At 36.4% G+C, this 13,234-nt stretch overlaps 1 protein-coding gene across 3 annotated transcripts in view; it reads left to right on the top strand.

Moving 5' to 3' along the window:
- VPS13A (vacuolar protein sorting 13 homolog A) overlaps positions 1 to 13,234 on the top strand; it is a 244,795-nt gene that overhangs the window by 150,793 nt on the left and 80,768 nt on the right. For all 3 annotated transcript variants that reach the window (XM_046022052.1, XM_046022053.1, XM_046022054.1), the window contains exons 40-44: positions 7,417 to 7,509; positions 8,228 to 8,584; positions 9,714 to 9,815; positions 11,106 to 11,264; positions 11,428 to 11,683. In XM_046022052.1, coding sequence (XP_045878008.1) covers positions 7,417 to 7,509; positions 8,228 to 8,584; positions 9,714 to 9,815; positions 11,106 to 11,264; positions 11,428 to 11,683 — 967 coding nt within the window. The remainder of the gene's footprint in view (positions 1 to 7,416; positions 7,510 to 8,227; positions 8,585 to 9,713; positions 9,816 to 11,105; positions 11,265 to 11,427; positions 11,684 to 13,234) is intronic.

Raw genomic sequence — 13,234 nt, 5'->3', positions numbered from 1 at the left:
CCCATGGAAAAACATGGTCATTTGCTCAGGTGGCGCCAGCTTTCTCCTCTAAAAGTTTTTGATTTTTTTTTTTTAAGCAATTATTCTCTGTAGACACATCTGAAGTGGCTATTGTCTTTTTTGAGGAGCTGCCCTGTTTTCACAGTTTGCTTCCTACTGAGCTGGTTACTTGGAGATTGTTCTAGCAGGTGAATTAACAAAAGACTTTTGCGTGACTGACAATAGTTTCTTAGGCAGTTTTTCATTGCTTGAACATTTAGTTTAGTTCTAGGTCGTTCCAAGTATAAGCAACCGTAATGAAAGAATGCATCCATTCATTTATTCTAGAAAACTCCCATTTTATTCACTAATCTCTGTATTCTACCTTCATCCAGACTTAGTAAATAGGACCGGGTAAGGGGGACAGGCATCATCTGTCCTCTCATTTTTGTTGTTGTTGTTTTTGTCATGGGCTAGTTCCTGTGTTTGATTTTAACAAAAACTGCCAGAGAAAGACTGGGAGCCACAGTCTTATCTCTTGCTGAGGCCCTTCCTTAGAGCCGGACTCTCCTCAGTATTTTCTTTTCTCTTACAGGGCTTTGCAAACAGCAGGATGAAGGAATTAATAAACAGCAGCATTCTAAATATTCCAAACCTGTCTGGCAGTAGACTTTTTCCTAAAACACATTGTCTGCCGTCCTAGGCATCACCAGTAGCAGTTTCACCGAATATTTTGCTCTGACATTGTTAAAGTCATTAGCTTTGTATTTTTGTAACCAGAAGGTAGGGGTGCAAAGCACCTGGCTCTGGGGTCCCAAACAGATAGCGTTTGGCCACTGGCCGCTTGCACATCCAAAGGCAGACACATGAGTGGTGGGAAATAGGAATTTATTTCAGTGAGGTCAACACTGAGAAGACAAGGGGCCAGTATCTCAAAGATTGTCTCCAAGGTGCCAAAAATGTTTCCAGGTTTATATTAAGAAAAAGTGCCACAGAGATTGGTGGGTCCATGCAGGTGGGTGGTAAAGGTCAGGTCGATCATTTTCTTGGGGTCCATCATATGGGGTCTTGCTGGCTCAGGACAGTCCTCTCTCCTGGAGGGATGGTTTCAGCCCATCAGGGAATACTTTGCCACCAGGGTCTTTTGCCTGAGTTAAGAAATAAGGCGGAAAGAAAAACTTGATGATTTAGAAAGTACAGATAGAGGTCAAAATGGAGATGGTTGATGTCCTCTCATTTTAAAATAGCCCATGACCATTCAGTTGCTAAATCAGTTAGATATTTTGACTTTGTTACAGTGGTGCCAACTTCTAGGTATGAAATTCTGTATTAGGATATTAGGTAGGCTTCTGTAACAAGAGGTACCACCCCCCATCCCCCGATAAGTAGCTAAAGCATGGTTAAACTACATTTAAAAGATTCTTTACATCTTGCTGCTGGAGATTCCTAGGATGTAACTTAATCTGCTTGTTCAAAGAAATTGATTTTTTCTTCTTGGTCCCATTCTGCTGACCATTTTGAAATTGCTGACCATTACACTCTACCTAGCAGTAGCCTTCTACTTAGTATACAGCTAAAGAATTTGACAAATAACATGAAGGTAAATCACTTCCAAGTTTTGAGAGAACAATACTGCTCCTATCTCTGCTGCCCCCCTCCACCCTGCGCCCCCCCTTGGGGACTTTGCAAGGTTGCCTTGGTAGCTTGCTTCTTTCTACTTTGAAGCAGACTTTTTTTAACATCACTTTCAACTTGTGGATGGATTATTACTGTGGGTACTACAAGTTGCTTCCTTCACAGATGGAAATAGAAATCTAGAGAAGGAGATCTTTAGCTGGGTAACCGTGTGTTAAGGGAAACTTCTATGATTATAGGGAATTTTGAGAAGTGTATTTATGGCCAACCAGCAGTTTTGGCCACATACATTTTGATAAGTTGTGGTTAGTGGAACTTTAATTGATACTGTATTCATTTTATATTAAAATGAAGTTTCTTAATTTAATATTAATTGGGGTCCATGAATGGTAAGTAGAACTTCATAAAACTTTAAAAAATGTTTTAATGTTTTTAAACTTTTTAAGTTTTACTTTAAAAAATGTCTAAAGTGTTATATGCATGTGTTTTTTAAAAAGATAATTTAATTTTCAGAGGCTAGATGGCACCAAATTTTTCTACCCAGTTTAGCATATGGGATAGTTTGTTTCATCTTTGCTTCCTGTAGGGTATAAATTTATATTTGTCTGACCTTATTTCATTCATTAATGTTTTATAATAATTTTTGAATAGATTCCTAAATCCTAATAAAAGCTAAATCATGATCCATATATTGAATTTACTTTATATCACAATAAATAGCTGTCAGCTTTTTTTCCCCATAAGTCTTTATTCAAATTCCAGTTAACATACAGTGTAATATTGTTTAGGTTATAGTATAGTGATTCAGCACTTCCACACAATACCCGGTTCTTGTCACAAGTACAGTCCTTAATCCCCACTGCCTGCCGCAGTGTCCTCTCTGGTAACCTTTGGTTTGTTCTCTATAGTTATGCATCTGTGTCTTGGTTTGCCTCTCTCTCTCTCTCTCTCTCTTTTTTTTTTTTTTTAAGATTTTATTTATTTATTTGACACAGAGAGAGATCACAAGTAGGCAGAGAGGCAGGCAGAGAGAGAGAGGAGGAAGCAGGCTTCCCGCCGAGCAGAGAGTCCAACGCGGGGCTCAATCCCAGGACCCTGAGATCATGACCTGAGCCGAAGGCAGCGGCTCAACCCACCGAGCCACCAGGCGCCCCTCATTCTCTCTCTTTTTTCCTTCTCTTATGTTCATCTGTTTTGTTTCTTAAATTCTTAAATGAGTGAAATCGTATGGTATTTGTCTTTCTCTGACTGACTTATTTCACTTAGCGTAATACTTTGTAGCTCCATCCATGTCATTGCAAATGCAAGGATTTCATTCTTTCTGATGGCTGGTCTGTCAGCTTTTTGTCTTTTAAAAGATTTTATTTATTTGAGAGAGAGAGCACGAGCTGGGTGTGGTTGAAGGAGAGGGGCTGAAGGAAAGTGGACTCTTTCCGCTGAGCAGAGAGACCAATGCCGGCTTGATCTCTGGAGTCCAGGATCATGACCTGAGTGGAAGGAAGGCAGACGCTTAACCATCTGAGCCACCCAGGTGCCCCTGGGCTGTCAGCTCTTTTAATGAATTTATCTTATTCCATAATTATCCTAAACTTGTTGTCTTTACTAATATTTTTAATGATGTTAGATTTTCTAAAAATCACCTGCAGAAGTAACATTGTCTGTTCCTTGAATGACAGTAATGATTCATCGTCCTACTATTCCTGTTAATTAAGTTAGGTGAGAATAGTATGATTTTAATATTTGCTTGTGAATTTATATATAAAACCTTTAGTATGTTGAGAAATTTCTCTATCTAATTTTGAAAGAATCTTATGAAAAAGCAATTTTTTTCAATTTTTTGAGTTTTTTGAGAATTTTATTGAGTGTTTACTACTATCTATTGAAAGAAGTGTAATATTCTTATTGTTCTTATAATAAGTTACATTAATAGTTTTTCCTGTGGTATATGAGCCTTACATTTATGGGTAAAATACCCTAAATTGGAGACTATTTTATTTTTTTTTAAGATTTATTTATTTATTTATTTATCTGACAGACAGAGATCACAAGACAGAGATCACAAGAGATCACAAGCAGAGAGAGAGGAGGAAGCAGGCTCCCTGCTGAGCAGAGAGCCTGATGCAGGGCTTGATCCCAGGACCCTGAGATCATGACCCGAGCCGAAGGCAGAGGCTTAATCCACTGAGCCACCCAGGCACCCCTGGAGACTATTTTAATTTCTTCCGTATTTTGTTAAAAATACCTTATAGGATTCTATAATAGAAGACTAACTCTCCTGTAAGAATAGCTGAGGGGGGTAATTTATAGTGAGCTCTTGTAGGTTTCTATAGGTGTTGTCTATATCCCAAGATTGCTTCTTTGAAGGGGAAGCAGTAGCAGTAGGAAAAGAATGCATTGGTAGTGAGAATCACATAAGACTGGGAGCAGTTAGGTGGGAGAGTAGGAAGGAGAAGAAAATAGTAAAATAGCACTGAAATCACAATGGCTATAGTTGAAGACAAATAATACTAAGAAAACAGTTCCATTTTAAGAAATGATTTTACATCATTAAGTTCTCTCAGGACTGTGTTACAACTTGACTATAATGTAGTTTTGGCATAAACACATTTACTGTTAATAACCAGCTACATTTTTAATCTTTAATAACTAGACTTGAAAATTAAGCAATTGGGTAAGGATCAACATATACCTTTGTATTTATTTTGGGGAGGGTTATTATGAAAAGTTTCCAGGGTACAGAAAAACTTCCATATGTATAATATTATTATTTTTTTAATTTTTAAAATTTTTTATTTATTTGACAGAGAGAGATCACAAGTAGGCAGAGAGGCAGGCAGAGAGAGAGAGGAGGAAGCAGGCTCCCCACAGAGCAGAGAGCCTGATGCGGGGCTCGATCCCAGGACCCTGGGATCATGACCTGAGCCGAAGGCAGAGGCTTTAACCCACTGAGCCACCCAGGCGCCCCTATAATATTATTTTTTGATTTTGTTTTGTCTTCTGTAAGATAAAGAGATAACACAAATTTTATTTTTAAAATCTTGGGTCATGTATTATAAAGTAGTTATAATTTTGTCCTTGAAGTTTAGAGAAATAATACACTTCCTATTTAAGTTATGTACCAGTTGATCTTGTTAATGTTATTAGAATAATGGTAGATTTTAATGTGATTTCTTTGGGGAGTGGGTTTGAATGTCATCCCCCCCCCCCGATTTATTCCTCTTTGTCAGTATAAGTAGAACTCTAAGATGGCCCCCAAGATTTCTATTCTCTGTTGCATATGCCCAGTATAGTCTTCTCTTAAATGTGTATAAGGTTAATAAATATAATTAGTCACTAATTAGTTAACTTGGAGTTAATCAAAGAGAGTCTGGGTGGGTCTAACCTAATTTTTAGGTTAGGTTAAAATGATGCTTTCCTGCTGACCTTAAAGGAGCAAACTGGGAGAAGGGCACATGGCAAGAACTTGTGAATGGCTAGTAGGAATAGAAAGCAGTCTCTGGCCAACAGCTAGCAAACAAATGGAGATCTCAGTCTTGGGGCAACGAAGAAATGAATCGTACCAATGGCCCGAAGGAACTCAGGAGAAGATCTTTCCCTTGTTAGACCTTCAGATGAGGACAACCAGGAGGCTGGCACCTGATTTCAGCAAGATTCCTGACCCATGAAGACAGGGAAGATAAATTTGTGTTAAGTTACTGGGTTCATACTGATTTGTTATGCAGCAATAGGAAACAGACACAGGTGTTTGTACCAGTAGGAAGGGCTGTTGTAGCAGTTATTTCAAACGTGGAAGCAGCTTTGGAATAGGCAGTATGCAGAATCCGAAGTAGTTTTACCGAGATTGAAAGACAAAGCCTCAGTTGTGTTGAACAGACTCTTGGTAAGGATATGGTTGTTGATGATGCTGCCAAGAGGGCCTACAAGGAAGGTGAAGGATGTGTTACTGGAAATTAAAGGGATGGCCTCAAATGTAGTGACAAAGAACTTTGCAAATTGTGTCTTGTAGTTGTCTGGAAAGCAGAACTCATAAATGACAAACATGGATATATAGCTAAGGAGATTTCTAAGCTGCCTGATTTGAAGATGTTGCCTGATTTCTTACTGTTCATAGTAAAATGCTAGAGCAGAGAGATGAATGGAGGAAGAACAGTTAAACAAAACAGCAATAACAAAAAAATCCCAGAGAACCAAGACTTTATGATTTTGATATTTCTTAGCCTTCCAAATGGCAGAATATGCTAAAAGTCAGAAATAGCTGCTAAATGTGTAGCATAGAAAAAAGCCTGTGTGATTGTATAAACTTTTGCTAAATCTGAGGTCAAAAAATCATAGTGTTCAGACACACAACGGGCCCTTTCAAGAAACTAGTATGTGATTCACAGATCTCAATCACAGTGGAGGCATCTAGAAATCATAAAGGTGTCATTCTTTAGCTATCTCAGCAGGAGACCATGATTATCTCAAAAAGATCAGTGGATATTGCTTTTGTCTAATGGAGTAAAACTTTGTAAAATTTACAAAAGGCCCTCAAGGTTCTTGAGAAAATGATTTTAGCAGGAACACTGCCAGCATGGACTGGGAGGGATAGAAAGTACAAAATGAAGAGCGACTCTTTGCACCCCCAAAATTCTACTGGCAAGGAAGCAGGATGATAAAACTACTCGGTTATAAATTTATGCTACCTTTTCTAGGAAAGGAAGGATGAGTCAGAGAGTAGAGGTGACAGCCATAGACAATTGTTCCTAGTCTTTCAAACCATATCAAGAAACTCATGTATCTGGCTGGATTTCAGGTTACTTGGGGCCAGTGACTTCTTTTTACCTTCCATTTTCCCCACTTAAACTGGAATATCTGTAATTGTTATCCTGTGTCTGCTCCACTATTCTGTGTTGGGAGGATGGGAGCAGATAACTCTTCATCCTTTCACAGATGGGCAAAAAAGAGACTGCGTCCCAGCAGCCGTACTTAATAGATTATATCCAGGTACTTCATCCGCACCTGTGCCTGATTTAGATTTTAGACCTTGAGCTGGTAACAGAGGAGACTTTGGACTTTTGCATCAGTGAGAAATAAAGATGAGATCCGCATATGATGAGATAACAGATTCAGATGATGAGATTTTAGAGTTGGGGCTATAATGGGAGGAGGCTATTAGAAGCCTGAGGAGGTGAGTGAATATATTTTGCACTTGAGAGCAACATGAGTGTTTAGAGGCTAGAGGGCAGAATTCTACCATAGAGAAAACTTCAATTGGTTTGTGATTATATTAAGAATTGCTTAGAGGGTGGTTGGGTTATGGACATTGGGAAGGGTATGTGCTATGATGAGTGCTGTGAAATGGTTGAGCCTGGTGATTCACAGACCTGTACCTCTGGGGCAAATAATACTTTATATGTTAATAAAAATAATTTTTAAAAAATGAATTACTTAGTAAATCTAATGTATTTGTAATTTTTTCCTCATCTTTGGTAGCTTTTCCTATATAAGTTATTTTGTTTCAACTTTATAATGGAGAAAATTTTATTATATGAAGTAAAATAAAATATATAATACAAGTTTTATGGGTTTTTGTGTATTTAAGCGTATTAAGATCTTTGACTTAACTATGCTTTATTAATATTATTTTGATTGTTAATACTTTCTATTAGAAATGATAAGAATAAAAGATAATTGTGTTAGAGTCACTTGTGTTTTTAAAAAGGAACTTTAACTTGTTTTTGTAACAGCTATTTCTAGGAATGTCTGTAAATAAAACTGTTTTAGAACAGTGTTAATTTGGTGATACTAAATATTCTCCCCTAGGTTTTGCAGCCCTGTGACTTGTTCTATCAAGCTACTCAAATAAGTACAGATCCACAAGTGATTGATATATCAGTAAAGTCCCTCACGCTAAAGGTAAGTTAAATGTAATCAGTTATTCATATATTTAGGGCACCTTTTAAAAGTGTAGGAAAACCTAGAAATAAGAAATTATTATATTGTCTTCTAATTGTTAAATAAGCAAAAAATGCAGTAGTTATGTTTTTAAAAGTATTTTTATGTGACACATTATTTACAGTGTATTATTTAAGACACATTTGAGTATTGTATATTTTTGTTGTGGAACTTCTTCTGTAGTTAACATCTAATATTCCTATGGTATACATAGTTGAACTTAACACTTGATCAGTTTAATATCTGTAAGATTCAGGTAAATATTTTAGAAATTGAAATTAGGGTCACCTGGGTGGTTTAGTTGATTCAACGTCTGGCCCTTCAGCTCAGGTTGTGATCTTGGGGTTATGGGGTCATGGGGATAAGGGCCTCATCAGGCTCCGCACTCAGCAGGGATTCCACTCCAGATTCTCTCTCTCCTCCCTCTGCCCTTTCCTCAGTTTGTGCGCATGTGCACAATCACTGTTTCTCTCTCAAAATAAATAGATCTTTTTAAAAAATTGAAATTAATCATAGAATTTTTGAAGGCAATGAACTATCTACTATGTCATGGTAATGGTATCAGTTTAATATTAATTCTTCACGATCCTTCAACAAGTATATTTAATGTTTTTGAAGTACCTAATTTTTTAAAGTGATATGGGTAGATTTTTTTACTAGTTTAAATTTTTCCCCTTAGGTTTCTCCAGTTATCATAAATACTGTGATTACCATAACATCAGCACTTTATGCATCCAAGGATACCATCCCACCAGAAACAACTACTTCTGCAGCACATTTATGGGAAAAGAAGGATACGAAGAATTTAAAAATGTGGTTTCTTGAAGAACCAAATGAAACTGAAAACAAAGCTCCCACAACTGAATTGGTACTCAAAGGAGAGATGATAAGAGTGAACGTTGATTCTATTTTTATAGTTCTTGAAGCTGGAATTGGTCATAGAACAGTGCCTATGCTGTTGGCAAAGTCACGTTTTTCAGGGGAAGGGAAAAACTGGAGTTCCTTGATAAATCTCTACTGTCAGCTTGAACTAGAAGTAAGTATATGCAGCATTTTTCCAGATTTTGTAACAAATAATGCTACACACGGAGTATTTTTGGTATCTCACGTAAATATTTTAATTAAATTTATTGTAAACATGAATGTTGGCTCACAATACTTTTGGAAGAAAGTATACAAATTTATGCCCTTGATATAGTTTTTATGTATACATTATTGTATTGTAATATAAACTTAACTTGGATATTTCAATTCATTTTATCAACTTAAAGTGATATATTAATAGTGCTGATTAGATTCAAAATTCTTATTTTTAAGAACTGAGTATCTTTTTTCCTTTAAAATGATAGTAGACTTTTAGAAGAGATTCAGAAATAGAGTAGTAGAAAGAATTAGGATATGCCTCATACTTCTTTGCAGTGCATTATCTTTAGTGAGTATCTACAAAGATCTTTTACATTTTTGTGAGAGTACTTTAATTATAAGGGAGATACTTGTTTTGAACCAACATACATTTTGCTTCGGAATTTATCTACATAGAATTATCCCCAAAGATAATTTTCATTTAAGTTATGAGTTTATGTCTAGTGGAAACTAAATGGATATTCTGCTAATTCATATTAATATGAAAATTTATGAGCTAGTTAATTATTTGTGTGTTGATACAGACATATACACTAATAGAGGTAGAATTGACTGACTAGATTTCAAATTTTGAAATTCTGGCTAGATTCTGTATATTCTGTGGAAGATATGATCTAGGATGTCTGAGAGATTCTGAGAGATCAAATAAATAAGCACTTAATGAGTTGTAATTCATCATCAAGAGATTTCAAAAAAATCAGTAGAGGTAGTCAGATCTGTTTAAAAATGTCAATAATACATGATAAATGGACACAGTTTTTGATACTTAGCCCATCGGGAAGTCAAGGAAAGATGCTTTAAAAAGAGTTTTATCTGGGTTAAATTGCGAAGACTAGACTGTGAGGTTAGCCCAGTGAGGAAAGTGCTGAGGGAGTGTGTATAAGAAGCTAAGGAAAGGAACGGAGAAAAGTTATCATATAAAGAAATAGCAGAGCCAACAGGAGTAGTGGTGGGAAGCAGCATGGAAGGTCATTTTAGGAAGTATAAGAATATCTTATTTCAAAATGTAATTCTCTCTCCAGGTGCATTATTACAATGAAATGTTTGGTGTATGGGAGCCTTTGCTTGAACCCTTAGAAATTGATCAGACTGAGGATTTTAGACCATGGAATCTTGGAATCAAGGTACATTTGATGTCTAAAAATTGTTTTTCAAAAACTGAGAAAGTGCATACCACACGAAACGGTTTAATTTTAGTAACAACAAAGTTCAAGTTTTCTCATTAGGAGCCTTGCCACATACTTCACTCTTTGGCCTGTGAATGTAATTTTCAGACACAAGACCCGTGCCTCCTGTGCTAAAACAAGTAATTGGACCCGTGCCTCCTGTGCTAAAACAAGTAATTGTGTAACATTTATTGCATTCTAGACCCTGTTCTAGATAGTGTACTTTTGCTTGAACCCTTACAGCACCCCCTTTGAAGTTGGAGTTTTTAACTCCATTTTAAGGTGTGAAGGAACTGAGACTAGAGAGCTTTAGAGCTGTCCTTCAACGACTGTCGTCGAAGTGGGAGAGGCGGCATGCCGCTCTGGAACCACCGCGTTAAATACCTCCAGCAATCTTCGTGTAGGCTCCAGTCTACCCTGAGTTTCCTTTGTCTCTAGAAGGCTGTATATATAGAAGAAAGTATACTATTACTTGTTTCTCAGATACATTGTAAATTCATGTAATCCTAAGAATCAGAACCTTTAGATGGATGAAATTGTGCTTCAAAGCAGGAGACTGAAGAATTGCTAACATGTCTTCCTCTAAATAATGATTCGGTCACCTGCTGACAAATTTTCAGTGGTTGAAAGCCAGTTAATAGAACAACAATGTATTTGTATTAGATTACTATGTATATATTTCAGATAAAAGATTGGATAAAGGAACTTCTTTGGTGTTTTTTAGGTCAGAATATACCTGGGCAGTGGATCTGTGAATCCTAAAAAGTGGTAGATGGTATTGGTTCTTTAGGAGTCATAGGTTCTAGTGGCACTGTTCTGCAGCTGTTTGTGGACTTTTTAAATCCTTGGATTTCTAGTCTTTATCCCATAGCCAATAAACCTAACTAACAAACCAAATGATTTTTCTTGTTCTGAATGTCCATGAGCTATGAAGTATGTGCTTTTAATTTTCATTCAGATGCCATGTGCATTTAGTCATTTTAGGGTTTATTTTTCCTTTTGAATTGTGCTTGCCATTTTAGTATCACTGAGGATGAGAAGTATTTTTCCTCTAATATTGCCCGTGTCCTGTGTGACCTTAGTTGGTGGATGTCCAAGCAATTCCAGTAAGGCAGTGGGCTGATAAAACTTACTGTTGTCTATAATGTTGCTATTGGGATTTGTCTAGTTTGTTTTTTCTTTGCAAAATGAGTAATGTTCCTAGGAAGAAATTTTCCTTATACTTCTGTAATTTATGTGTCATTTTAGATGAAAAAGAAAGCAAAAAAGGCCATTGTTGAGTCAGATACTGAAGAAGAAAATTACAAAGTGCCAGAATATAAAACTGTCATAACTTTCCATTCAAAAGACCAGCTAAACATTACATTATCCAAATGTGGCCTTGTAATGTTAAATAATTTAGCCAAGGTAAGAAAAGAAATTTGAAACCTTTAGTGTTGGTATGCTAGTCTGAGCTAACCCTTTTTTTTCATTTAACAAAAAGTTTATTATTAGTCATTTGTCATACATCTGTTAGTGTTCTGCTTGTCATTTAGTTTTCATTTTATTTACAATAACTCTTCCTTATTAGGCATTTACCGAAGCTGCCACTGGAGCTTCAACCGTCTTCATACGGGATCTAGCGCCATTTATGATTTTAAATTCTCTTGGACTTACTGTCTCTGTTTCACCAAGTGATTCATTTAGTGTACTTAACGTTCCACTGGCAAAATCATATGTATTGAAAAATGAGGAGAGTTTAAGCATGGACTATGTGGGAACTAAAGACAATGATCATTTCAATGCAATGACCAGCCTAAGCAGTAAACTCTTCTTCATTCTTCTAAGTAAGTGTTCGATTATTTTCTTGGGATTTAATTTCTTGGAAGTTCCATTTTTACATTGCATTTTACTCCTATTTAATATCTTACAGGTTTTTGAATCTCATTCCAAATAGGTCTGGAATTTTGCTTTTACTTTTGCACGGCTTTGGTTGCTTGTTGTCACTGTATTGTATGTCAAATTGTGACTTTATGCACTGTGTTATCTAGGGCATGGTAATGCACCGTTCCATATTTTTGGGGGGAAAAAGATTTGATCCTGTCCTTACTCAGCTTTTTGTTGTTCTAACCCATTTTGTATAATTCAGTAATATTCCACTAGTTTTACAGTTGAAGGAATTCAAAATAAAGTTTGAAGTCATGAAAATGGCACACTGTAACGGTATTTGCGTTTGTAAATGGTTTTTATTTCCTACCTGTTGAGGTGGAAGGTTGTTGTTTTGTCCTTTGTGATTCTCAGAAGTGTTTCATTTTCATGAGAAACGAAAGTAAAAAATTCTTCATTGTCATTTATTCGTTGTGAAGTTACCTAGTCCCAAAGCCTCACCCACACCTCTTTCTGATACTCTGACATTTAAATAATTAGGGGAGAAGGGAGGGAATTTGAAAGATGATAGACCTAGGGGAGGGGTACCAAGACTGATGATACGTAGTGCTTTCTCCTGGTCAGGAAATGTTGCCATTGTTAAAATGGCTAGATTTCAGGTGTTGTCCAGGCATTGTCAGTGAACTGCTCTTGTCAATTTTACCTCTCTTGTTTTTGAACTAACATTTTTACGGAGTTGGGGGGGTGTCTATGTAAATAAGTAATTCACCCCCCCCAATAAAATGCAGTATGTATATTAAATAAATGTTTCTAAATTTTGTTTAATCAGGTCTTAGAGATTATAAAGTATCACAGGTTGTTGGAATAATGAAAAACTGAAATTTTACAGCTACTTTGGTATTTGCCAGTAACTACCTACAGGTATTAGGCTCTTTATTATGACAGCAAACCAAAGACCAGTGTTCTTATATTTTATAATAATTTCTCTTGTTAGTTTGAAAACATTTATATTATTCACTTAGGTTAAACTACTGAATGGAAGCTTTTTTTTTCCAATTAAAAAAATTTTAGGGGGGGTGCTTGCCAGGGTGGGTCAGTTGTTAAGTGGCTGCCTTGGGCTCAGGTCATGATCCTAGGGTACTGGGATCTAGCCCGGCATCGGGCTCTCTGCTTAACAGGAAGCTTGCTTCCTCCTCTCCCACTCCCCCTGCTTGTGTTCCTTCTCTTGCTGTCTCTCTCTGTCAAATAAATAAATAAAATCTTAATTTTTTTTTTTTTTTTGGTAAGTGCTTTGAAGGTTTTATTTATTTACTTATTTATTTATTTGCTTTGAAGGTTTTTAGATGAATGCTGTGGGAATGTATTGTGGCTTCTTAATATAACTCTTTGTATAGATTATACAAAGAAATAGCCCCCTTTATTTATTTATTTATTTATTTGACAGAGAGATCACAAGTAGGCAGAGAGGCAGGCAGAGAGGCAGGCAGAGAGAGAAGAGGAAGCAGGCTCCC

This window comes from Meles meles, chromosome 11 (genome assembly GCF_922984935.1).
Source record: "Meles meles chromosome 11, mMelMel3.1 paternal haplotype, whole genome shotgun sequence".
In the NCBI taxonomy this organism is placed as follows: domain Eukaryota; kingdom Metazoa; phylum Chordata; class Mammalia; order Carnivora; family Mustelidae; genus Meles; species Meles meles.
Note: the sequence above shows the minus strand (reverse complement) of the source record. Positions and strands in the feature narration are given on the sequence as shown.